The following is a 26,983-nucleotide window of genomic DNA, read 5'->3' on the forward strand; positions in this document are numbered from 1 at the left end:
AATTCAAACCTGTGGCGCCACGAACAGATCAGCTTCGCTGGCCACTGCACGAACGCACGAAGCATCGGCGCAGCCGATCACGCTTTGATTTAAATTGCAACATGCACTGGCGTAGTGCATTGCACATCATCGTCTTCATCAACTTATACTACTACCGAACTGATATTGTCGCCAGACGTGCCGACGACCCAGCAAAGCAAACAATGAGCCCACAGCGTCTGACATGCCAACAAAGCTGCGCTCAAATTTCACATTAGGGTGAATCGTAATCATACTTAGAATTATTTTGCTTTGTCTGTTGTGAACTCTAATACTCCTCCGCTTGGATAAATGCATAATATAAAGGTCCGATATGGCTGGGAACATGGAATTTGGTTCTGGAAAGAAAGCGTTGTCGTTCTGTGTAGAAATTTAAAAGTAATACTGAATTTAACGTCCAGTAGAGAGTCGTAGGTTCGTTACTCACTGCCTAACTCAAATGCGATGAATGATCTTCGGCTTCGTACTGAACAACCGCGGCCACGGGCACCGTGCTGCTTTTTATATTTAGAAAGAAAAATCTACCTCTCAGTCTCGACGAAGTGTTAGGAGTGCTGGTTGATTAAGTACCAACGCCGAGATAATCTATTCGCCTCGAAATTGTGCTCAACACCCACTTTAAGAACTTCACGGACATCATCAGTAAAATTTCGTTAGTCACAAAGTGCTCATTTTGCGCGTGGTAGCCTGCATTGTAATGGGCGTACTAGGGTCTTGCATGCTTTGGTGCCAGCCATCTCACCAGTGACGTGTTGAAACCAAGGATACTTTACTGGGTTACACTATCCTCAGTTTAGGGAAAAGCTGCGCGCATTCATGCAGAAGGAAAGTTCCGGTCGTTGTCCAGATGCATAGGAGGATGCGTAGATGCATAAGCATCTTCGCCGCAATTTTAAACAGTATTTCTAATACGTGCTATGGAGAGCAAACTCTGATTTCTATTTGTAATGGCTGGCCACATTCGGCTAACGGGAGGTGACGATTACTGTTTGTTCAGTCAGTTTGTGTCTCACAAAGAAATCACAACACCCTTTATAAAGCGGGTGCTTCTTGATGGTCGTCCATGACTTGGGAAGACGTGCTCCGCAAAAACACATGACAGTGAAAAAAAAGAAACGCTTAAAAGCACGGGGCCGTCGTTTTATAGTTCTGAGCCCTCTCGTTTGCTTTTCTGCTCAGCGTTTTGGTGCACGTCTTGCTGTCCAGCCTCTTCGGTTAGCCTCCTCCTAATTCTGGCGAACTCGTCGACATGAACGCAGCCGTGTGTGGCACGCGGCCCCGTGCTGTGCATCCTGTTTCGTCTCCGCTTGGCTAGTGCGCCGAATGAAGCAGAACCAGTCTGCGGCAGCCTCGATCCGATTCCGCACCCTCGCCCTCGAGCGTGCCCTGTCTCCGGACTCCGGGGTCAAGTGCACCTGTCGGCGACCCTCACCCGACGCGGGAGGGGGGTCAGCCTCGAGGGCGTTGCGCTACTGATCCCGACCGGGGCCCGGTTCGATCCCCTTCTGGAGTGAGGAGGCAAGACACTCCGCGCCAACTCCGAAACCGATGACTTTTGTAATGCGTCGTGGAAACGAAACCCGCACCCCAAAAATATCGGCGAGGAATCTAAATAGAAATGGTAAGTTGCTAACAACGGATAGGTCGTGGCTGTCGTATTTAAAGGGAGGGGGGGGGGGGGGGGAGCTAGATTGCACGAACAAAGCAGAAACAAACATGCAACCTCCGGAGCCTTAGAAGAAAGAACATTATCTTTATTTACATGTTTGCGTGCCAATGGCATAAATAAATTTGTGCCAGTAATATGCACGGGACTGTTGCAGCAAAGCAGCCAAAGCACCGCGCACTCTGAGGAGAGGTAGAATTCGGCCTATGTCGATAGGGTACTGAGTTCTAATCGCTAAAAAACCACCCTCGCCTAAAGTGGAGCTTTTAAGCTAGAAAGGCCAGAAAACAAAATACAGGTGTCGGCGATAGTGGCTGATTTCGTAAGTAAAATGCTTCCGTCGACGTCAGCCCGGATCCCAGAGTATATATGCTACACCGTCATTCACTTCAAAATGGTGTCAACCCGTTCTTTTTGCTAAGGACGTCACGGATTTAAATCGACTGGCGGGAAGATATTTCAATTCAATTTTAAATATAGGATGGAGTTGTTCTCAGTGTCGCTATATCAGCGAGTTCACAACAGCCCTTGAAAACCGAATACCGTTTAGTTTAGGGGCAGAGACTCAGCATGACTTGCCTACAGAAGTGGTTTCGAACTATCCGATTTATATTTAAGCGTAGCAGGGGGCGGCAGAAGGTTAGTTGGGCGGATGAGATTAAGAAGTTTGCAGGCAAATGGTGGATGCAGCTGGCAAAGGACAGGGTTAATTGGAGAGACATGGGAGAGGCCTTTGTCCTGCAGTGGGTGTAGTAAGGCTGATGATGGTGATGATTTATATGTGAGTGCGACATGGTTCCTACCACGAAAAAAAGGGAGCAGGAACGAACGGGACAACTCGCTCTCTCTTGTGGCTTTTAGCGCTACTAATAATGTCGTAGAAATTAACCAGCACCAACTGGCCCACATTTATTCTTTGATATAATAACTGAGTGTTCCGGGGGACCTTTTCGGGTGCGGAGATCAGGCTTGTCTTTGGCGTACAGTTATTTTCATTTCATTTATTTACTGTCACAGCCAATGGGCTTTACAGAGAGGAGCGGGTGACTGACAAAAATACGTGTGTAATAGGCAAATTAATTCAGATGATTGTACACGACAGACCTGAAGGCATAGGATGCAGTGATGGACACGGCGGAGGCTGTAAGGGGGTTCATGGTGGGTGAACAATGCAACAAAGGCGGGACAAAGGCAAGACAAGCGCTGCTTATGGCCGATTCACTCGACGGTCCGTTCGCCCGCGGCCCGCGCATCACGTGTTCATGCGCCACTAAAAACTGGCCTGCGATACGATGACGTCAAGCGGATGCGACGGACCAAAAGAGCAGACGACGCGCTGGGTGCACCACTGTTGCCAGATTATTTTTAAGCGTTTGGCAACGCAGGTCAAACTGATTTTTTCCTCCCGACCCATGACCGCGATTGAATGGTGCAGGTGCGGCCCTTAGTCCAATTCCTCAATGGCCTGGGTCGTCTTGCTAGCCGAGTCGATCGCTTTGTCACGGTACCTAGCAAATGCAGTGCAGCTTGCCAAAACAGCGCGCCAGCTCAACGCCACTCAGCGAAATGCGGCAGCCGAAATACTGGCAAGAGTGGTGGTTGCCCGAGCTGGCGCGCGCATCTTCGCGGGCCGCCGCTAATTCCTGCGAGGGGAGAGGCACTTGAACTTCCTTGGTTGTACAGTCCGCGGGCCGCCAGCACGCCTCTCGATTTGGTGGCGCACGAACACGTAATGCGCGGGCCGCGGGCGAACAGTCCGTCGTGTGAATCAGCCATTATGGCCGATTCACACGACGGTCCGTCTCAGCTTTACTCATTGTAAGGGGGTTCCAGTCAGTGCTAGTCTTTGAAACAAATGAATCGAAATAAAGATAAGTCCTGCAGCTTGCAACGTTAGCTTTGAAATGGTGGTCCATGCGGCACAAAAAGTACGTAGGGATAAGAAAAAAAATGATTGTTTTAGGTTTTCATTGGCGAAACATACGATCTGAAAAAGACAAACTGCAAATACGGCGGCATAGAGAAAGATCAGGAAGATTCGATGTGTTCTTCATAATCGTTACACTGTCTGAACGTGAGCAACTAGAAAGCATAAAATGAGCAGAGCGATTTTGGATGGATTCGATGGCTTATATGAGGGATTTGGCTTAGGGATCCCACACAGAACAGGCATGCTCTGAATACGACAGTAAAGTGATTCATATTAACCCCGTTTTTGACATCATTTTAAACAGGCTGTTGATGGGGCTAAGTTACATTTTCATAGAATCAGAGCTTCCGAATGCGTCTTGCAAAGAATTTAGTGCTAATCAAACGCTAGGGCTTGGGTGCAAACCATACCTCGACAAAATCATGAGTGCTCACTCAGGCTCACTCAAAAAAGCTTGGTCAACCTTTGCGCTCACTCAAACTCAGACAGGCCCGGGCTGATTTGGACACCAACTCATGACTCACTCGGCGTCAGTCACTCGTTACAAATCACGACTCGCTTCGACTCACGACCCATCTGGGCTCCCTCATTTCGACTCCCGACCCATCTGGACTCACTCATCTCAACTCACGACTCAGTTGGGCTCACTCACTCGTTACGACTCAAGACACGCATGTGCTCAATGAAGCGCCCAGGTAGCACGCCCCCGAGGTGACCGATACACGTGGCATGGTGGGACTCGGACAGAAACTTCCGCCACATCCCCACGCTGGACATTACCGCACTCGCACCTGCGTACTAGCAAAGCGGTAGGGACAAAACGCCGCATTCCTCGCTTGAGCGGAATCCTCTTCCGTAGACGCCGCCAAGCTGCCTCGCTTTCAAGCGCCTTTGGTCGCGGCAGTAAAGCAGAAGGCAAAAAATAGTATAATTGTTTTTTGGGGCAAGGAAATGGCGTAGTATATGTCTCATATATCGTTGGACACCTGAACCATGCCGTAAGGGAAGAGATAAAGGAGGAAGGGAAAGAAGAAAGGAAGAAAGAGGTGCCGTAGTGGAGGGCTTCGGAATAATTTCGACCACCTGGGGATCTTTAAAGGGACCCTGAGGGGAACTCTATCAAATTTTTTCTGTTAGCAAAATCTGATAGTTCGGCATTTCATGGCTTTGTTGCCGCTTGCCCTGGAGCGAAAGATGCATTTATTTCAAAGAAATTTGGATTCGAAGTTGAAAAAGTTTTTCCCGCCGCTCCGATTCAAACTCGAGAACTCTTATGACGTCACGGAGAACTCTTATGACGTCATAGGACGGAGTGAGATGAAACGTGACGTAAACGCAGACTCCGTGATTTCTGGGAGCTAGCGGTGCGGTCTAGCAGCTTCTGAAATGGAAGCTACCAGCGCCGCACGTCGAATACATCTATCAGGGGTCGCTACCGTCGGTTCGTTTACGTTTGCACCGGTGTCTTTACGATGGATCCCGTTCCCGAACCCGCGAACGAAGTTCTCGCAAAAACTCCGGCCTGCATTTCAGCCACCTAAGCCCCACAGAGCGTGCGATGCCTTTGAGGGAGCACGGTTAGGTTAGGCGCCGGCGGGTCGTTTCCCCCTTCTTCAGTGAGTAGCCGTTGCAAACTAAATATCACAACCACAGTGCGGGGAGTCGCGAGGGGCTAGGGCAAGGTCGGAGCGTTGCGCCTATCGGAGACTGGCCGGGGCTTTGGGGCCAACGGATTGTGATTCCTTGAACGGCGCGGTTGCACGGTGCAGGAGGCGGCGTCGAGGTCTCCCATGGTTGCAATGGTCAAATTATTAACTAATTTTTTTTTCCCACAAATAACGGATGGGTGCTCAAGGGCAATCGCGTTTAAAGTTGGCGGCTTGAAACTAAAGCCGACGCACGACGCTTCAACGGCTTCCGCTAGATCCAACGGGTCCACTAGATCGGGCTCTCTCACCCAGTTGCATGCACCTTCAGATGTGTACTGTGAATGAATTAAATTAGCCGAGAGCTCGAAAAGAACAGCTCCGCCCAACTGCCAAAGCTATTGAATTACGTCACAACGCGCACCTCGCGCCGAATCAGTCTGGCCGGGCCGGCGGCGGCTGGCGCACTCGGCGCGAAATAGAGACATGCTCCAAGACTCCGCCAGTGCAGTGCGGTCAGTGCGCCGAAGCCGCCGAACGCGTCGGCGGTCAAGCGCAGTTGGAGTATGCAGGGTCTCGCTTTGGCCGACGTGAGGTCGCCGTGCAGTGCGCGCGTGTGCGTTACGCCGGAACATAAATGCGCCTTAACAGAGCATGCGCTTAACCGCTAACCAACGCATTCGGTGGCGGCATCTATGGAAGCCACTGAAACCCCCCCGCCCACTCACTGAATAAAAGAACATTCCTGTGCCGAATCCTGGTTCGAAGGAATCGAGCCGGGGCCTTTAGCGTTTGAGGCGGAGACGCTATCACTCCGCCACGACGGCTCAAGGTATAACCATCAATAAAGGCGCATCTAGTGAATGCACTCTTCCGACGAAGAAATCTCCGCGCTTTCACTACGTAGATCCTGGCCTAACAGAGCCAGGTCATCAGCAATTTTTCTTAACTGCCTTGTACCTTGGCTCCCGTCCCTTATAAACGATTTCCGTTAAGTAGTTCGAAGTTGACGGGCACAGCCGGGAATGTTTCGCCGGGCGAGCTTGCAAGACACAAGTGCTCTTTTACTGCGAACTGCCTTGTACGATCTCCGGCCATTGTGCCATCATAGTTTTTCATCGACCGTGGCGATCATCTGAGAAGCCTTAACAGGCTCCTTCGAAGGTTAACTATAGCACTTTAAGCGCCACCTGGAGATCCTCTTCTGTTCGGCGCTTAAAAATCGAGGAGTGTCAAAAAAATACCACGGGGCACGCAAAGCTCATAGGCGCGAAGCGCCATCAAAAATCGAAACTGTCCTGGCCGCCTGTGGCGCCGCCGAGTAACGGTTTTCTTTGCTTCCAACATTCAGGTTCCTTTGTCTGTCTTTCTTGTGTGATAAATGTGCACTATCGGTTTTAAAACAAAACTTACTCCATTATTGAACCGCGAAACCCTCCTTTGTCAGCCTCAGAGATTCGCGGCGAAAATATTAAGGAAGGAAAATTCCTCCAAGGAGGCTTCTCTTGTCCTATGACGTCACCACGCTTGTACCTGCGAGATTGGCCTGTGGCGGCGATACCTGCGTTTTGGTTCTTGCTATTTTCTACCTTACAAGAGCTTTGTTTTCAGTAAGAGTGGCGTTTTTGTGATCAGGAGTTGGTATTCTAACAATACGAGCCAACTTCAATTTCTCCTGAGTGTCCCTTTAACGTGCACTGACATCGCACAGCACACGGGCGCCTTAGCGTTTTGCCTCCATAAAAACGCAGCCGCCGCGGTCGGGTTCAAACCCGGGGCAAAAAAATATAAAAGGTATATAAGCGCACACCGTCGTCGCGAAAACAAACTATGATCTCAACCAAATCGTGATATGAATGTGAGTCCAGGCTCGCAAACCACTCAGATCATGACCTGAATGTGAGCCTGTGTGTGCCCGAGTGACACCGCCGACCTATGGTGCCTACATTTCTTTCGCGTGACAGTGCAGGTCGTTTGCGAGACCATTTCTTGCGAAGTGAAAACCCCTTCGAAAAAAAAAAAGAAATTTATGTCCCTCCATCTGCCGTGTATGTACGTGTACAATGTAGGCTGGACAGCCGTGGTGAGTGTCGTTTCAGCCTGGCTTTCGGCACCGAAATATCCGAGTTATTTTAGTGACTGGTTTTTGGGCAGCACTCAGCGTGACGGCAACACGTGGGTGCCCAATCATCTCAGACGAGATGATCTCGCAAGCGTGGGTGTTATTATTATCTAAGCGGTAATGCGCGTAACCGCCTGACCCGAAGCGCCATCACTGGGGAATTCACCTTTATCTTCTTTTTTGTTCTCCGTGTTCTGGCATTCTTTACTCTTGCATTAACCACTGTATACACGAAATCTAGCTTTCACGTCAGCGGCGCAGTGGTTATGGGGAAAGGAAATGTGCCCCAGCTGTGTCCTTCAAAGTGGACACCCGAAGCGCGCCACGGCAAATGGAGGAAGAAGTAGATAAGAGGGAGAGAGGGGAAAAGCGGCAGGCACCGTAGTGGATCGAAAAACACAATCGAAACTGTTCTGTTGTCACAAGAAATTTTCCTCTAATATCTTGAGACGTGACAACAGAAATTCTTGTAACAAGATTTTCTGTAGTATTGAACAGTCTACTGTCGTAACGACAGAGCCAGTTCTGTTGCAACAGAAAACTTTGCAATACTACAAAAAAAAATCTATCGTGACGACAGGACCACAGGAATTTCTGTTGGATTTGTGGACCGGCTCTGTAGTATTCTTGACTGGGCGGGCTCTGCGTGTCAGTAGAGAGTTTTAGAATAGGAGGTTCCAATCCTTGGGGCCCTCAAGACGTTTGCGGCTACGAAATGCGCATGCGTAGAACGCAAGGCACGCCTTACGCAAGGCGCCCGTCGAAGCGGGGCGTCTCGCTTCACCAACGATTCGTCGCTGCGGCTCACTGTGTCTCACGCAGTACGTTCACGCTAAACGATAGGCGCACGAGGCTTCCGCTCGGACGACGAGATTTTAGCGATAAAACAAGTTTTCAGGTTGCTTGCGTGTTTGCAGAGCTGCTAGGTTTAACAATTACGCGTCGTTTGACTTCAGGAAGCGCGGGACGTTTAGACAGGTTAGCGATTTCTTTCCAAAAAGGGGCCAGAAAGAATTTGCATTCCATACACACACTGTTTCCTTATTTATGCATTAACTCTTACTCGCGCAGACGTAAACGAAACTGAAAATAATTATATTTGTGACAGACACCTTTGATGTTCCGCCCGAGATGGCGCTGTACACGGCAAACAATAAAAAAAAAGCCCAAAAGCATTCCCTTTATGTTGCACAATTGTTACGGATGCAGATTTACTGCTGCAGAAAACTGACCTGAGGTATGAAAAAAAAACATTTTCATTCGGTCATTTTCATTTTTTTAGCATTTCTCTTCTAGGCCGCAACGGTGCTGCAGTCAATTGAGCCCAAGTTTTGTGTCACTGCATAGAGGAATCCCCTATTCTATAAGTCACCGGCGCGCACGTCCGTATTAGTGGGGCCCGCTATTTCTTTGGGGCCTCCAATACTCGGGCCCTTTATTCTAAAACGGTCTAGTTCCGACGACGTTAACATCCAACAAACGGCCATTTTTGCACGTCGCCTCCTTTCGAAATGAGGCCACCGCTTCCGGGATTCGATCTCGCAACATTGGTCTTAGCAGCCGAAGGTCATAACGACTGAACCGCCGCGGCGAGCGCATATTCCGACGCACTGGGATCAGTCTCGTGCTTCTACACGCTCCTCAATATTGCGGGCGTGTGACTACCAGAGTCCACTGTCAACATGACGTCCCTTGTCCAGCTGTTCATGCGAAGGTCTGTGCTTGCAGGAAACAACGATAATGAAGTTTTTACTCCCTGCCTCCAGCGCAGATGAGGCCATAGGTACCATCCTTTACCAACCATCAAAGTACCATCCAGTTTACCCAACATTGCCGATGTTCTTTGCTGTCGCAGCCCGCAACTATTCATGCTGGGATCGGTGGCGCTTCCTTGTCACCGGGCTTTCCCGAACGATTGGTTCAAGTTGCAGTTGAATACAGCCGGTCACTAAATAAAACTTTTATACATATCGCCTCTTCAGAACAAAAAATTAAGATACTCCGGGGGCGGTCAAGCCTGAGTGCCACAGAGACACAGGCTGGACGCTACACTCTTGGTTTTGCATGTGTTCATGAGAGAGCGTGTGAATACTGCGCCGAATAACGCGGGCAGAAAGGCGATACACCCAGGGCAGAGTTGCAGCCTTCATTTTTCCTTTTTTTTTTGCAATGGAAGCACTGCCTAGGTTAGTGCTTCCATTGCAAAGATGCTATGCCAGCTAACCCTAATGGTCGGTTTATTGCCATAATTTTGAAGACGGAGTAAACCTTATCTAAATCGGCGCGGTCAGCGTGAAATGGTGGGAGAACCTGATAGGAAAGTTGCGCTGAAATAATTCAGCCAACGCAGGAAAGTGCTTCAGATGACTCAGGGAAACGACACAAAGAAAACGCTGATTAGATATCAACACACAATTGAGGCAGACTGAGTCCTGCGGGCAACAAAACAATGGCTCAGTATGGACGGTGTCGACAGCAGAGTCCGTTTGGTGGAATGATTTTGCTCGCAGAGTGAATTCGCAACAAGAGTAAAATGAGGACTGAGCAAAGTTTTCGTTTGGGCAAATTAGTGCAGCACTGCAAAACAGCGCGCTACAAAACTAAATGAAGGATGCGACAGGAAGTGACCTCGTGACGTGACAATGCTTGTCCTATGTCTTTCTCGGGCTATTCGTGTGCGTCTTTTTTGCGCCATTATTTTTTTCCAAAATCTTTGCACTGTTGACAGGACGAAGGTTGCCAGAAGAACTACGCTCACAAAAAGAAATACCTGGCGCCAGGCTAAGCATCGGCCGATGGTGGTCGTATGTGCCGGTAGTGTTGCCTGTATCATTTAATTAGCAATGCGGCTGATGATATGCAGTCCAAGTGGGCGGACAGTTAAGTCCGTTGCTGATTGCAAAGTAAGGTCCGAATTGAACGGTGCGGAGAGATCAGACAAAGTGTGGTACACATCACGCTCGCTCGGCGTAAGCCAGTCAATCACTCAATTAATGAAAACGTTTGACTTTGTTTTAAAAAAAGATATAGTAATTACAAATGCGAACCGGAGAAAAAGCCGAAAAGCAGAAGCTTGAGAAAATTATAGCCAGCAACGGCAACGTTATGTTGATATGGTTTAGGGCTGTTTAACGTCCCCAAGCGACTCGGGCTATGAAGGACGCCGTAGTGAAGGGCTGCAGAAATTTCGACCACCTGGGGTTCTTTACCCTGCACTGACATCGAACAGTACGCGAGCCTCTAGAATTTCGATGGAGGCGAAATTCGACCGCCGCGGCCGGGATCGAACCCTCGTCTTTCGGGTCAGTAGCCGAGAGCCATAGCCACTGAGCCACAGCAGCGGCTCCTTATGTTAATATGACGAGTGTTTATTGATATTTATTACGATTATAAAGTGATTATAGGTCTGACAATTTGAAAACAAAAAGCAATACTGTATAGCTCAGACTGGTACTCCATGACCACTGAGGCACCACGTCTGCGTGGAGGTGAAGGAATGCGAGTATGCTGTTGCTCCGCGGTGGCGGAATTTCAGCCCACACGGCCTTACGCAGTGCCATCTCGGCGAAGCAAGTGTATACACAAACCTATTACTAGGGCCCGTTAATGCCCTTATGTACTTGTCGCTCCCGGGAACTCTACAAATGCTGAACAGTTTTTTAGCAGCACCCCCGATTTCTTAATATGCTGCGTGTAATAAGAACACAGCACACTACTAATACAGCACGCACAGCACACCACAGCACAGCACAGTAATAAGAGCACAGCACAGTAATAAGCACAGCGTCACGAACAACCAGCCGAACCGTACAGACACAGAACAGACCGCATTCAGTCCAGAGCACGCACGAGTGACCGAGTGTTCGGCGCTGTAGTTGCGCCTGGCTGCATTCCTTCTAGACAAAGCTTATCGCATCTCGCATAACAAAGTGATATTCCTGCGCGCCAACGGTTTTGAACTCGAACAAACAAGTAGTACAACAGTTTCGCGGCATTCCTTTTGTCAAAGACGCATCGACTGGATGCTTAAACAAAAAGTAAGGTCAACAACAGCAAAGACAATGCAAAATAAACACTGGCAGTGTAAACAATGAGAGCGCAAAATCTTTTCACAGAGGCCGCGTCGTCGAATCGGCGTCCGCACTCGTGCACGGTAACCAGGCTTGTACTGCATGTGGCGATGGAGAAATACGCGGAATACGGAATAGCCGGCCAAAGTGCGGAAGGGGAGGTGTTCCAAAGGTGTGTCAAAAGATGACTTACACTCATCTGTTCTGTCCAGGCTAACCAACACTGCTTCTAACTACAGGCTGTATGCCCCACCCCATCATTGTAAATGTATTTTCGCAGAAAAGATGCGAGGGAGCTTAGGGGCATCCAAACCGGAAAACGTACTTTTCCTTGTGGTAGCTGACTTGTAGGTTACTGGAAAAAGGTCCATTCTGTGGACACCACCCCTTGAGCCGGGTTATTCTTTTGTGCTTCCGTCTCCCTGCTTTGGCAGGATATACACAGAAATTTCTCGGCCCTACTTTTTCTTCGCGGAAGAACTAATACTTTCGTGTCGCGGTCGAGGAGATTTCCCGGTAGAATTTACACACCTGGAGGGGTAATAGAAGTTCCCTCCTTTTTGTGGTACTTAAGTGCTGCCATCTATCGACAGAAAAAGTTCAAATCTGAGTTGCCTCGTAGCTGGTGAGCCCTCTTAAGGGTAACAGACTGGATTCGAAGAGAAGAGAAGCATAGCAGGGGGCGGCAGAAAGTTAGTGGGCGGGTGAGATTAAGAAGTTTGCCAGGATAGGTTGGACGCGGCTGGCGTACAATACAGGGTAAATTGAAGATATATGGGAGGCCTTTGCCCTGGAATGGGCGTAGTCAGGCTGATGATCATGATGATGATGGAATTTGATTTCGGAGTTGTGGGTGCACCTCCGGAAACCCACAGCTGAAAATGCATCGCCCACTTACGAGCCTCACCTATTTACCGCCACACTCCAAAGGACAACTAATAAATAATAATTGGTTTTTGGGGAAAGGAAATGGCGCAGTATATGAGACAGATACTGCGCCATTTCCTTTCCCCCAAAACCAATTATTATTATTTATTAGTTGTCCTTTGGAGTGTGGCGGTAAATAGGTGAGGCTCGTAAGTGGGCGATGCATTTTCAGCTGTGGGTTTCCGGAGGTGCACCCACAAGAGGGTGTTACGGAAGAGGCACCTTCCCGTCCCGAGGAGTGGCCGGAAGGGGCCCCATTCAACTCCGATCCGCTAGGGCGCTGGAGACGGAGGCTTCGCACACAAAGAGATACCACGGTCTTTCGCCGAAAATGACTATACTGCTGCCGTAGTAAAAAAAAATTTTTTCGATTCCTCGTTCTTTGCGATTTAATGCGCTGGTGACAGCCAACTAGGCTAACTTCCTATAGAACATTGTTTATCGAAACGTGTTTGGTCTGTCGGCTTCGAATATAATATTGAGTGAGAGCCCTTTAATCGATAAGTGTAAGTTAAGCGATGTAAGGGTATAAGAATGGAAACGGTTGAGGAAGCTTTACATCACAAAGGAGGCCCCAAAGCACAACAGTCGAGAAAAAATAACTATTTTTAGTACAGTATCAAATGCTAAGAAGTCGGTCTGGGGCTTGTTGAACTGGCGCTTGCTGATCGTCCCGCCGGGGCGACGACAGCCAGGCACGTCAGAACAATGTAAAGGGTAAGAAAAATTGCATAGCAACAACATTTCACATGAAGACGAACGCAGAAAGGGTTATACTGATTTGCTTTGTCCTTTCTTCGTCCGTGATCATTTTTGCTGATTTTACTATGTATCGCACGAACGAACCCGCCCAACTTTCTATCCTTAAGAAGAAAAAACGTGGCGATTGAATAGCGACAGTACAGGATAAGAGCAATTAAGAATTCAAGCATGCCCGAGAAGCAGATGGGCTCAGTGAGAGACAAAGAGGGCAATATCATTAGCTGTTGGGCCATGGTATACAGGTGCAGTAGCAGGTGAACTCAGCATGGATTTGTGCCGCACATGGACTGCTCGTGACGTAAGTGGCAGTGCTAAATGAATAACAATTCTGGTTGTAATAAAAGAGGAAGCAGAAGAAGCCTTAAAATTAATGCCGTAGGGAAAAGCGGCAGCAGAGGATGAAGTAATAACAGGCCTGCTGAAGGAGAGAGGAGTCTGTTGGGATTCAGGTAGCGTGACTGGGCCGGAGAAGAGACGAGGACGATCGGAGGAAGAAAACTTAGAAAACTTTATACAAGGACTATTTGCATTATGTACAAGTACGGGCAACTGAGAGTGCTTCTCAGTAAAGAGAGCTTCATAGGAGTCGGGAGTCTCTGATACCTCTCAAGAAGGGGGGGCTCTTTGTCATCAAACCAGCAGCTCCTTAAATACTCTTCGTATTCCCCAGATCCCTAGCTTGGGAATATAGTTCGAAGAATGATGTCCAATCACACGATGGCACGGATGGTACCACCCACGGCAGGGCGGTCCTGATGTTTCTTCGCAGCTCGGTCGAGGTAAAGGGAACAGGACTTGATCACGTTGTCGTCCCCTCGGCTTCCAGGTGGCCGCGCACGTGCGTCCAGAGGGCAGATGCATGACACAGGAATGCAGGCTGTCTCCCCGCAGGTGTCGAAATAGCTTGACTGGTGACCGGAACGTGGGGGCTCTGTCGCAGGTGCGGCACGCGGGCAATTGTTCAAATCCAGCATGACTCAAGGGGACCACACTGATACCGCACTTCGTCCTGGCGAGGACCGGAACGAATACGCTTATGGTCGTCGCTGGCATTCCTGTTGAACGCTATCGTCGCTATGGGGACGCTATCGTCGCTGCTTCCGGCATTCCTGTTCGAACACGTGGGGACGCTATTGTCGTCGTCCCCTCTGGCAGCCCTGCAGTCACGTCCACTTCGACGAATTTCACAGCAGGAAGGAAGCGCGAGCACAAGTCTAGAAATGCTTACCTTCAATGAGCCCCTCGTCACCGCACTGTCTCCATGTAAACAACAGTTACATGAAAAACAGTTTCACTCCCTCCTTTATCCCTTCCCTTACGACGCGGTTCAGGTGTCCAACGATATATGAGACAGATACTGCGCCATTTCCTTTCCTCAAAAACCAATTATTCCAGACTTTATGTCAGCAGGATCGAGGCGATTGGCGTTCTGCGCAGATGGCCAACCGGGGACGCACAGGTGGCGACGCTTGCTTTGGACCTACCCTTCACGATCGAGGAACTGAGTACCTCTATAACCGAGTCAAACAGGTGCATGACTCCAGGCCATGACAAACTGAGCTATGAAGCTGTCTCAAAGCTAGCTCACAACTCGCGCCCCCACATCCTCGAATATTTCAGGGCTGTTTGTATGACTGGTGAGGTCCCTACGGAATGAAAGCTGGCGAATGTCGTGCCCCTCTTGAAACCTGGAAAGCAGCCATTAGGTTACGCATCTTTCCGATCCATATTGCCCTACTGAGTTACTTAGGTAAGCTTATGAAAATATGATCTACAAGCGAATCACAAGGTTACTTGAAAGCCGTGAACAGTAAACCCAAGAAATGAACGGGTTCCGCCAAAGCAGGCTGGCGATCGATGTAATCGCCCTCGTTTCGTTACTTGAAGAGAACCGGCCTGCTTGGCGCATCCCGACATCTGTCTTTCTTGACATCAGGGCTGCTGGAAAAATTGCAGCGCAGCAGTAACAAATACGAGACGAGAAGGACGCAAACACAAGCGCAGACTAACAACTGTGTTTTATTGCTCTGAGCCAGCCTATATAAGAACTAGGTACAAAACAACAAAACAAAACAGAAACCAACACATCACCTCACGCATTCGTGGCACGATTATCGGAATTGTCTCCCGTTCCTCCAATCTTTCGTCCTATCATTGGCGTTCAGAAATGACATTTCTTTTTCACTAAGGCACACAGAGGGGTTGCTGACACACTTATCTGCGCATTTTGATATCGCCAGAGCTTCTGCTATCAACCTCGTGGTGGTGTCCCGACACTTACGAAGAATAACTGTGCTTTCAAGGGCAGGGGTGCAGCCTTTGCACTGGCTGCAGTGTAAGGCGAGTTCCCCTGAGTTTGGGTCCCTTAGGTTCCTTTTGTGCTCTTGTAGCCTTGTGTTCAGACATCTCCCTGTTTGGCCTATATAGATGCTGCCGCACGACAGGGGAATTGAATATACGACATCTTTTTCGCAATCGACGAGACGCGGACGGTGCCTCGTCACGCAGTCGGGCTCACGTTCGGTGTCAGAATTTACTCCTCTGCACAACTGATGCAGTTTCTTCGGGGCCGAGAAGAAAATATCAATTCCCGCTCTGTTTCCTATCCTTTTCAGTTTGTGTGATACTGCATGTAGGTATGGTATCACAGCTGCCTTTGTTCGACGTTCATTTGTGGTGGGCCCATTTCGCGATTGTTTCAGTATGCCCTCTGCAACAGCAATTAGGAGATGCGCTGGATATCCGGCTTGCTCAAGACGACCCACTTGGCTTCGAAAGGCTTCCTCTTTACGGTGCCCACATGTTTTCTCAAGAGCGCTCACAAAGCACGACTTCACAATGACCCTCTTCACAAGCTTTGAGTGCGCTGAGGCATACGGGAGGACTGGTTTTTTACCTCTCGGCTCACAGGCCCAGCAAACGTGATCAGAGCCAAAGTACAGTCCTAAATCTAAGAACCTAATGTGGCCGCTGGCTGGCCGCTCATGAGTAACCTCCAACGGTCGAAGACACTCTGAAAACATTGTCAAAACTTCGGGCACTCGCGTATTTGCACAACCGTTTTCGTCGTTCAAGATTACGAGAAAATCGTCTACAAACCTAAACACTTCGTCTATGCCAAACTCAGCGCATCGTTCCCGTATCTTGCGATCCCGGACACCAAGGCATATATCGCTTAGTACGGGCGCGACACAAGAACCAATGCAAATCCCGTTTCTTTGAGAGACAATGTGGTCTTCGAACTGTGCAAAGGTGGAATTCAGGTAAGTGTCCAGCAGCTCCAAGAAGCTACTGACAGCCACGCCTGAAGCATTTTGAAATTTGACGGCACCATGGGCCTCGATACAATCTCTGACATCGCTTAACAGGTCGTCATGCGGGAGGGAATAGTACAAGTCTTTTATGTCCACAGATATGGCAGTAAAACTACCTCCGCGCCTATCTTTTAAGTAGTCAATCACCTGCGTTTGACTGTTTTTCATCGCGTCATGCTGGCAGCCTTGGCCAGTATTTGTCTTGGTGGGAAATTATTCAAGTGGATTGAAAGCTACTTAGGACAACGGCAAAGATTTATGAGTACTCCAAACGGCTCAACGTCGTTTCACGCAGCAGAGAAGGGCGTACCTCAGGGGGCCGTATTCAGCCTTCTCCGGTACAACATCATCCAAAGATATAAAACAAAAAAACCTGTTGCTTCCATTGAAACGCGGCCGCCGTGGCCGGGTTCGAACCCAATCGGGTTCACACTCCTTTTCTGTTTTCGTCTGTTATACTCTAGGGCTTCTGACAACAGCCATTTTCCACTCCAACAGTCCACTACGATCAGCTGTTGCTAGTGAATGGTGGAGGTACATGCCGAGTTAGTCACCTAGCTTCTAAGGTTGATTCTGATGACGGTGCAAAACAGACAAGGACAAGCAAGGCACAAGTGCAATTCTTTCCGAGTTCTTGTTGGTGATGTCTATTTTTCATTGTCAATTGCTTTTTTTTTTGCTAATGTAGGAGTATTACAAGAAAAAAACTGCGTCTTGTTCGCCTTGGACAAGCGTATTTTTCTGTTGCACGAACGGATTCGCGTTCCTGGTTGTTATTGACCTTTTTTCTGCGCTCAGATAATCTTGAGACTCAGTTCGAAGTTTGCTTCATCTGAACTGTTTTCCTGCCAGTCAGTAGTAGCACCAATAGTCTGCGTTATGAATGTTTCTTTTTTTTTTCGTGACAGGCTTGTGTGATACGGCTCGGGCACTTCATAAAAATGCGATGGTTCGGGCGAATAAACCTCAGTTTAAAGTTGGCCCCTGTACTGTTGTTTACGTGCCTTCCTTGTCCTTGTCACTTTTGCGCCGTCTTCAGAATCAACTTTAGCAGTCAACAAACTAGCCCAAACCAAAGCACTTCTTCAGTCACCAACCGTAACTTCCGGCATACAGTTCGCGGACTAAATGTCTTTAAATTTCAACATTTCTTGCAGCGCGGAGTATTGGTGGGTGAGGAGTATATGTATTAGTTATGTTTCCCCATGAGGCTCGTCGGTTTGACGGAAGCACCGCTATCATCGGTCACTGTCCTAGCTTCCGTTCTGGAATCGAGCGGAAGCGGGCCCGTTTCTGGACCTGCTCAAGCGGGTGCAAACAGCGCAGCCGACCCTTCTAAGCGGAATTCGTTTATGACACAGTTTCCTGCGGCTGTCGCGCGCGGGACAGCAGGCTAAATCTCCGAAGCACGTGGATTCCAAGCGGCAATCCGAGATTGGCACGCGAAGAAAGCTTGCTTGCGAAGGAGTTCTTATACTACGTGCACCGCAAATATGGCGTCCGGCGGCATCGCGCCACTGTCTTGCGCCGGAGAAAACCATCTGGTAGAAAAATACGCTGTTTTACGAGTTACTGTAGCAGCCTCTGCTTTTGAAATTCTCGTCTGAAAGCGAGAAGTGTAAACAAAATTGCCGTATGGTGTCGCATGCGTCCAATGCTCAATGAAACAAGGAATGAAGACTAAAAAAACAACTATCGCCAGATATGGCGGTTCACCACTACTTGACTAGGCTCCAGCTATTTTCACTCATACAAAAACGCACACTGTAAGGCCACATTCTCAATAAAACAAGGAATGAAGACTAAAAAAAAACAACTATCGCCAGATATGGCGGTTCACCACTACTTGACTAGGCTCCAGCTATTTTCACTCATACAAAAACGCACACTGTAAGGCCACATTCTCAATGAAACAAGGAATGAAGACTAAAAAAAACCAACTATCGCCAGATATGGCGGTTCACCACTACTTGACTAGGCTCCAGCTATTTTCACTCATACAAAAACGCACACTGTAAGGCCACATTCTCAATGAAACAAGGAATGAAGACTAAAAAAAAAACAACTATCGCCAGATATGGCGGTTCACCACTACTTGACTAGGCTCCAGCTATTTTCACTCATACAAAAACGCACACTGTAAAACCACATTCTCAATAAAACAAGGAATGAAGACTAAAAAAAAACAACTATCGCCAGATATGGCGGTTCACCACTACTTGACTAGGCTCCAGCTATTTTCACTCATACAAAAACGCACACTGTAAGGCCACATTCTCAATGAAACAAGGAATGAAGACTAAAAAAAAAACAACTATCGCCAGATATGGCGGTTCACCACTACTTGACTAGGCTCCAGCTATTTTCACTCATACAAAAACGCACACTGTAAGGCCACATTCTCAATGAAACAAGGAATGAAGACTAAAAAAACAACTATCGCCAGATATGGCGGTTCACCACTACTTGACTAGGCTCCAGCTATTTTCACTCATACAAAAACGCACACTGTGAGCCACATTCTCAATGAAACAAGGAATGAAGACTAAAAAAAACAACTACCGCCAGATATGGCGGTTCACCACTACTTGACTAGGCTCCAGCTATTTTCACGCATACAAAAACGCACACTGTAAGACCACATTCTCAATGAAACAAGGAATGAAGACTAAAAAAAACAACTATCGCCAGGTATGGCGGTTCACCACTACTTGACTAGGCTCCAGCTATTTTCACTCATACAAAAACGCACACTGTAAGGCCACATTCTCAATGAAACAAGGAATGAAGACTAAAAAAAACAACTATCGCCAGATATGGCGGTTCACCACTACTTGACTAGGCTCCAGCTATTTTCACTCATACAAAAACGCACACTGTAAGGCCACATTCTCAATGAAACAAGGAATGAAGACTAAAAAAACAACTATCGCCAGATATGGCGGTTCACCACTACTTGACTAGGCTCCAGCTATTTTCACTCATACAAAAAGGCACACTGTAAGGCCACATTCTCACAGCCGGACTCCTCTACGGCGCGGCGGCTACGGAGCCGAAAACCGCGGCAGCAACGGAGCGGTGCGGTGTTCTAATCGAAAGAGGCGCCGGACACCGTAAAACCAGTTGGGGCCGGGGGCGGCGGGGTCCGAAGGAGATGCCGAAGGTGCGGTGAAAGTCGTCTGTTGTCTGCTTGGGTTGCTTTGCTTGACTATTATCACAGAAAAAACGATGCGATCTCGCAAGTGGTGGCAAAAGTATGAAATTAGTTGAATAACTTTGCGCAACTTCACAGTTTTTAGAGCGAAACACCACGCGTACAGCACCAAATCATATTTATGCGAATGTAGCAAGCTGCTATTAAAGCACTGAGCGCACGACAGTGACATTATTCTGGCCGATGTGAAGGAAGTCGAGCATACGTAGGAGGTAATGAACTCCGTTATCAATACAGGAATGATTTGCCACGGCTTGCTAGATTGTTCTTTATACTAACGTTTGAGAATTAGACTAGCAAAACAGTTTGGAGAATATTTTACCAGTATCGGCTAATGCACATGCAAATTTTCAGATTTTTCTCGATAGCAGAACTCAATGAGTGTCTGAAGGAGATAAATCCGTCATGCTAGTAACATTCCATACCGGATCGTTTTGCTGACATTCGTGTCTGTTTTAATGCATTTTATATTGATATGTATCTGTGTGAACAACACATCCAAAAACATCCCCCTCCGTCGGCTCCGGCGGCGACTGGGGCGGCGGAGGAAGCGAAAAACCGGCTGTGAGAATGTGGTCTAACTTGAGAGCTGCACGAAATCTATTTTCGTCAGGCATATTCATATTAAAAGTGAAACTTAACTGAAACGCATGTCTAAGGAAGTACCCTGGTCGAAGACTGTGAAGTATAAAGCATAAGTATAAATTATAACAGTTTTACTAACAGTCCATTCTGGGACCAAGGAGTGAGTGCACCGATAATTACGTTTCGTTTTAAAGCTCATAGAACGACCCTTAACCTTCAGGAGTGAACTAATGTCGCAGCTTATCATTTTTCCCGCATATTAATATGCGGTCAAACGCTAGGGCAAGGGTTCTGACCAGCCACCATTTAGGATCTTTCCACCTGAGCGGAGCTCCAGCCCTATGCGCCTAACTTAAACTGAGTGCGCCGGGTTGCGGTACGAACGGGTGCTAACAGTGCGGCCTTATTTTCCCTTCCTCAAGTTGTCCTTTATTTGTCCTTCTGTCTTCTTTGCGCAGGCAGCTCCTGTTCCAGCAGAGCGCCAACATCCAAACGCGGGGCCTGCTCGTGTCGCTGTTCATCAAGGCGTGCGGCACGGCTGAGCGCAACGCCGACCCCCTGGACGTGGTGCTGCGCCGCCAGCAGCTGGTGGTCAGCGCCACCGAGGAGTTCCACGCGGCGCAGACCATCCACGCGTCGGCGCGCAACGTGGCCGTCGCCGAGCGGGACCGTCTGGACCCGCTCGTGCTGGACGATGTCCAGACCGGAAACAAGATGACCGTGCTCGCCGGAGACTTCTTCTTCGCCAAGGCCTTCCAGACAACCACGGACATTGGCATTCCCGTGGTGCGCAGACCGTGTGCGGAATCCACACAGTATAGCCTGCGCTGCTTCCATCTTTCACGCCTCTCCGGCGGAGCTTTGACGCAGTGTTGATCGGGATTCTCCGAACAACCGTCGCAATGCCGCTGGTGCCGCCACCTACGCGCTCTGCCGCCGCTGTATCTGCTGACCCGAAAGACGCGGGTTCGATCCCGGCATCTGCGGTCGAATTTCGATGGAAGCGAAATACTAGAAGCCCGTATGCTGTGCGGTGTGAGCGCATGTTAAAGACGCCAGGTTGTTGAAAATATCCGGAGCCCTTCCCTACGGCGTCCCTCATAGCCAGAATCGCTTTGGGATGTTAAACCACCATAAACCAGAAAACAAACCCACCGGCTCTGTAGGCTTCAACATAAAATGTCTTCCCGAGCACCAAAATCTTTTGAGAGTGATTTTAATTATCAGTTATTTATTTCTAGAGCGCCTTTATGAACAAGCGTTTAGTCGTCCACACAGGAGAAGCAAGCACAAATCTTGTGCTGTTTTACTATGACGTTTAAGGTCACGGACAGTCAACACTCCTTCATGTCGACACTGCGGCAAAGCTTCTGTTCGTTCGTGCTTCTATGGCCAGTAGAGCTTGCCTTTTTGTTTAGAGATCTACGTTTTTAGAGTAGCAGGGACGGATGTATGGACCAGTCTTGTAGGGAGCGAGGGTGTGGGGGAGTCGCAATTTAAACCACGCATTTCTAAAACCGTTTTCAATTAAAAAAAATTGGCTCATCATGTTTTTCCTGCAGCAGAAAACACTTCACCGTTGACAGGGGTCGCTGTCTAGCGTCGCTTTGAAGGCGGACTGGCCGAGAAAACTAGCCGAGAGATATCTTGAGAGCGCTAGAAACAGCTGGCAAAAGGCATACGATGGCTCGATGCCTGTGCTTTGCAGATGCTGGACGTGTTCGGCAAGGCCGTCGAAGACTACGTGCGGTCGTACTTCGAGAGCGACCTGAGCGAGGTGCCCCTCGTGGACGCCATGTGGTGGGAGGCGAAGACCCACCTGAAGACGTGCAGCCTGCTGGCATCTGCGTACAGGGCGGCCGCCATGGTCGCCGGGCATCAGAAGGACCTCCAGGACCAGGTCTACCAGCTGGGCAAGCACGTCGCCCTCGCTTTTCAGGTGGGTCAGGCTGAGGCTGTTGTATAGGTATAAAAATTCCAGGAACCTTGTTTCTGGTGCCCACGTAGGCTGCATGCTTGTCCACACCACTTTAGCAACACTTGATTTCGTAAATAGCAGCTCACACCGCAGATAGATCTTAATGGTATCCCCGTTGAATTTAGGTGATAGCGACTGCCAGGTTGAGTAGTAATTTAAAGTAGATGCTTTACTTTTCTTTTTACTTTTAGCCAGATTCTGGTCCTTGTTCTTCGCCCTGCAGTCTAAGCTTTTTTTCTTCCTTTCTTCTCAGCTATAATATTTCAGTTGCTGCGGTGGTTCGTGCAATCATCTTGGTTCTGCTTTTACGCAACCGTCCTCTTTTGGGCGTCTTTGCTGCTCATGTGCTAACTTTGCACTCACTATGCCTGAAAACCAGACCTTTTGGTGAGCCGACCATGTTTTCTACTCTACTCCTGCATGCTACACAAATATGGTGCCATTGTTCATGCTTACTTCTGTATTGTTTCGGTCTAAGGCGATCTTAATTTAGCTTCAAAGAGCAGGACACAATCGAACTATCTTAGAGCGTTTCCTTCCGTGCTGCGATCTTTCCGAATTGTAACTCATGCAAGGAATATTTGAATTCCAATTTTTTGGTTCCATTTTGCTTTGTCGGTTTCGCTCTCGTAGGGTTTCCAGCCTTTTCCCTCCAACACATGTTAACGTTTTTATTGTAAATTGACTGAAGACTTTGGCTGCCCACCCTTCCTCACCAATTTTTCTTAGCCTCTCTTCAAAAAATACTTTCGCTCGCGGCCTTCCGAGCTTCGTAATACAACCGTCCCAAACCCCTCTACAGCATCGTTTTCTGTATTTTCTTGAATAATGTCGTTGTTCCACGCCAGATTTTAGGCACAGCACCTCGTTCTCAAATGTCAGGCTTGGAACCATTGCAGCGTTCCACAGCCCTCGCATTACTTCATATCTCTTATATCCCCAGAGTGTTTTGCGCTTCATTAGTTCCGCGTTCCTCTCTTCTTTCATCTCGAGGTGTTCTTCACGGTCGTTAAATAATCTCTCTCATAATTTACTGACACCTACAAATATTTGTACTTCTCTACAAACGGTATTTCACGTTCCTTCATTGGTACTTGATCTAATCAATACGCCCGATTTTTCAACGCTTAAGTCGAACCTATTGTTTGCTGCTTCCTTCCCACTTACTGCTGAGAGGAATGGTAGTTCCTTTTGGCAATCTGCAAAAAGTACCACATCATAATCGTACACTAAACCCAGAAGAAATCGGCCTATAATCACGGCTTGCTTGACGTAGAGGCCGGCGGCGAGCACAGGTGGTGATAGCAGGAACACAAGAACACAGAAACAGGCAGGTCCGCCAGCAGCAGCGTTGTCGTCGGCACGCGGCAATCGCGCTTCAACCTTCTCTTCGCTACACTACCTCCACCTATAAAGAAGCATCGTCCCGATGCTAACCCGAGAGCAAAAAACACTTGGCGGAGAGAGAGAGAGAGAGAGAGAAAGCACCTTATTTGCACCCGTCAGAGAGTATGGGTGATCGGGTGAGGCGCAGCTCCCTCTTTCACCGTCTGCCTCCCCCCTAGACGTCAGCCGGAATCAGTTGACTTCCGGCGGCGGCCTGGGCTTGACCGATGACTTGTTTTTGGACTTGTTCCTCCTGGCTAAGGAGGAAGGACTCCCATGACTCTTTGTTTCCATGTAGACCATTTAGCGCTGGGAAAGCCCACTGCATTTGATTTAGGATCGCTATGCCTTCACAGTTTTTGCCTTTGGAAGAGTGCACCTCAGGATGCCATTTGTGTAGGATATATGCGTTTGGGAAGGTACCCGTCTGCAGTTTTCGCCAGATTACTTCTTCCTTCTTTGTGATAGATGTATGGGGGGAGGAAGGGTTTTCCTCCCCCTTCTGTAGTGTTCTAGAACTTCACTGTATGTGGTTAAGTCTCGCTTTTTGGACAGGGAGTAGTCTGCCTGCGTTGGGGCCCGGTGTATGAGGCCTCGGGCGACCTCGTTGGCAATCTCGTTCCCTGTGAGTCCACTATGAGCGGGTGCCCATGCCAACTAGGTCGTTAGGCACGTCCTCCTTGCCTGCTTGCAGAATTTTGCCGGCCTCTCTGGACACTTGACCGTTGTCATAGGCTTTGCGGAAAACCACACAGTGGCCCAGAAATCTCGCTGGCTGATATAGATGCAGTGGGAAATGCAGGCATTTATCGCGCGTAATATGGTTTAAGCCGGACAACGTGCACAATTTCAGGGCGGGGGGAACGACGAGATGACGGTCACATTCATTCGGGCAGCACCTCGTAGTTCAACTCACCGATGCGGCGAAGAACCGTATACGGGCCAAAGTAGCGCTTCATGAGTTTCTCGGAGACACCTCGACGGCGTACCGGCGCCCACACCCAGACCTTGTCCCCAGGGTAAAAATGGACGTCACATCGACGGAGATTGTACCGACGAGCGTCTGTATGCCGTTGGTGCTGGAGGCGGAGTAGAGAGTTGCCGAGCTTCCTCCGCGCGCTCGCAGACTAGACGGGCATCATCGACTAAGTAGACAGACGGCTCGTGTGGCAACATAGCGTTAAGCATAGTGGTGACCTGTCTGCCATGCACCATTTGGAAACGGGACATACCTGTCATCTCCTGGACTGCGGTGTTATACGGGGAGGATAACGTAGGGTAGCACCTTGTCCCAACTGTGATGGGCGACGTCCATATACATGGCGATCATGTCAGCCATCGTCTTGTTCAGCCTCTCCGTCAGCCCATTGGTTTGCGGGTGGTATGCCGTAGTTAGGCGGTGGGTGGTGCAGCTGAGACGGAGGATCTCCTGTGCGAGCGGCGCCAGAAACGCGGCACCCCGGTCAGTGATCAGAACTGCAGGGGCACCATGACGGAGCACGATACACTCAATAAAAAACTGAGCTGCCTCAGCAGCCGTCACTGACTGAAGTGCTCGGGACTCGGCGTATCTGGTTAGGCAGTCGGTGGCTATGATAATGTACCTGTTACCCGACTTCGACGTTGAAAATGGGCCGAAAAATCCATTCCGATTGTGTGGAACGGAGCATGCGGTGGGTCGAGCGGCTGGAGAAGTCCACCTGGTCGTGCAGAAGGTTTCTTCTGCCTTTGGCACTCTCGACATGTTTTTACGTAGTGACAGACGTACTTGGGAAGTTGCGGCCAATAATGCTTTTCTTGAATGCGTGCAAGTGTTCGGCTGTAGCCAAGGTGACAAGCTGTAGGATCATCGTGACAAGCTTCAGCCACCTCGGTGCGCAAGTCTTCTGGCACAACAAGGAGCCATGACTTCGGGCTTCTGTCGAAGTTCTGCTTGTACAATACGCCGTGCAGAATCCGGAACGTCGGCAGAATACGCAGGAAAACGCGAGACACCACGTATTCGTGGCCTTCCAGGTGTGCCATCAGCTGACGAATCTGAGGATCATTGTGTTGCCGAGTAACCATACCTGCCGTGTCCAATGCCCCAAGGAAGCCTTCCTCGTCGTCATTATCACCCCTGGCGCCGGATTCACGGGGGCTCGAGACAAACAGTCAGCATCATGATGTTTGCGGCTGGATTTGTAGATGATGGTGACGTCGTACTCCTGTAGCCGCAGGCTCCACCGAGCAAGGCGGCCTGCGGGATCCTTGAGATTGGCGAGCCAGCACAGCGAATGGTGGTCGGTCACGACGCGAAAAGGGTGACCGCACAGATAGGGCCGGAATTTGGTGATCGCCTAAATGACATTGAGACACTCTTTTTCAGTTGTAGAGTAATTGCCCTCCGCCTTCGAAAGAGCTCGGCTGGTGTAGGCAATAACCCGCTCGGCGCCGTTTTGGAATTGCACAAGCACTGCCCCTAGTCCTTGGTTGCTGGCGTCCGTGTGGAGTTCAGTGCCGGCGTCTTGATCGAAATGGCCTAGTACGGGAGGCGCTGCAAGGGCGTGCTTTAATTGGCGGAATGCTGATTGCTCCTCCTCAATCCACTCAAAGGTGACGCTATCCTTCGTCAGGCGGTAAAGTGGCGCTGCGATCTGGGCGAAGTTGCGAACGAAACGTCTGAAGTACGCGTAGAGGCCGATAAAGCTGCGGACAGTCTTCTTGTCGGATGGTGGAGGGAAGGACTCTACGGCAGCCGTTTTCTCTGGATCTGGCTTCACACCAATTTGGCCGACGACATGGTATAGGAGCTTCAGCTCACTGTATGCGAAGCGGCACTTCGAAGCCTTGAGCGTGAGTCCGGCTGTCAGAAGAGCTTCAAGAACCGCTTCAAAGCGCACAAGATGGTCAGCGGAAGTGCTGGAGAAGATGACAACGTAATCTAGATACACGAGACACGTCTGCCACTTCAGTCCGGCGAGCACAGTATCCATGGCTCGTTTAAATGTCGCGGGCGCTGTACGCTGGCCAAACGGCATGACCTTAAACTCGTAGAGTCCATCCGATGCTATAAATGCGGTCTTCTCGTGGTCGCACTGATCCACTTCAATCGGCCAGTATCCGCTCTTCAAGTCGATGGACGAAAAATAGCGGGCATGACGGAGACGGTCGAGAGTGTCGTCGATGCGAGGTAGTGGATACACGTCTTTCTTAGTCGCCTTATTGAGTCGCCTGTAGTCGACGCAAAATCAGAGGGTCCCGTTTTTTTTTTGACCAGTACTCCAGGGGGCGGCCCACGGACTGTTGGATGGCTGGATGACGTCGTCGTTAATCATTTCCCGCACTTGCTCTTGTATGGTTTC

At 49.2% G+C, this 26,983-nt stretch overlaps 1 protein-coding gene across 1 annotated transcript in view; it reads left to right on the plus strand.

Annotated features, from left to right (window-relative positions):
• The window catches only part of LOC144095472 (all trans-polyprenyl-diphosphate synthase PDSS2-like), a 51,182-nt gene that overhangs the window by 6,770 nt on the left and 17,429 nt on the right, over positions 1 to 26,983 (plus strand). Inside the window, exons 2-3 of the mRNA XM_077629200.1 lie at positions 20,734 to 21,061; positions 21,984 to 22,214. Coding sequence (XP_077485326.1) covers positions 20,734 to 21,061; positions 21,984 to 22,214 — 559 coding nt within the window. The remainder of the gene's footprint in view (positions 1 to 20,733; positions 21,062 to 21,983; positions 22,215 to 26,983) is intronic.

The sequence above is a fragment of the Amblyomma americanum genome, chromosome 6, assembly GCF_052857255.1.
Source record: "Amblyomma americanum isolate KBUSLIRL-KWMA chromosome 6, ASM5285725v1, whole genome shotgun sequence".
Lineage (NCBI taxonomy): Eukaryota > Metazoa > Arthropoda > Arachnida > Ixodida > Ixodidae > Amblyomma > Amblyomma americanum.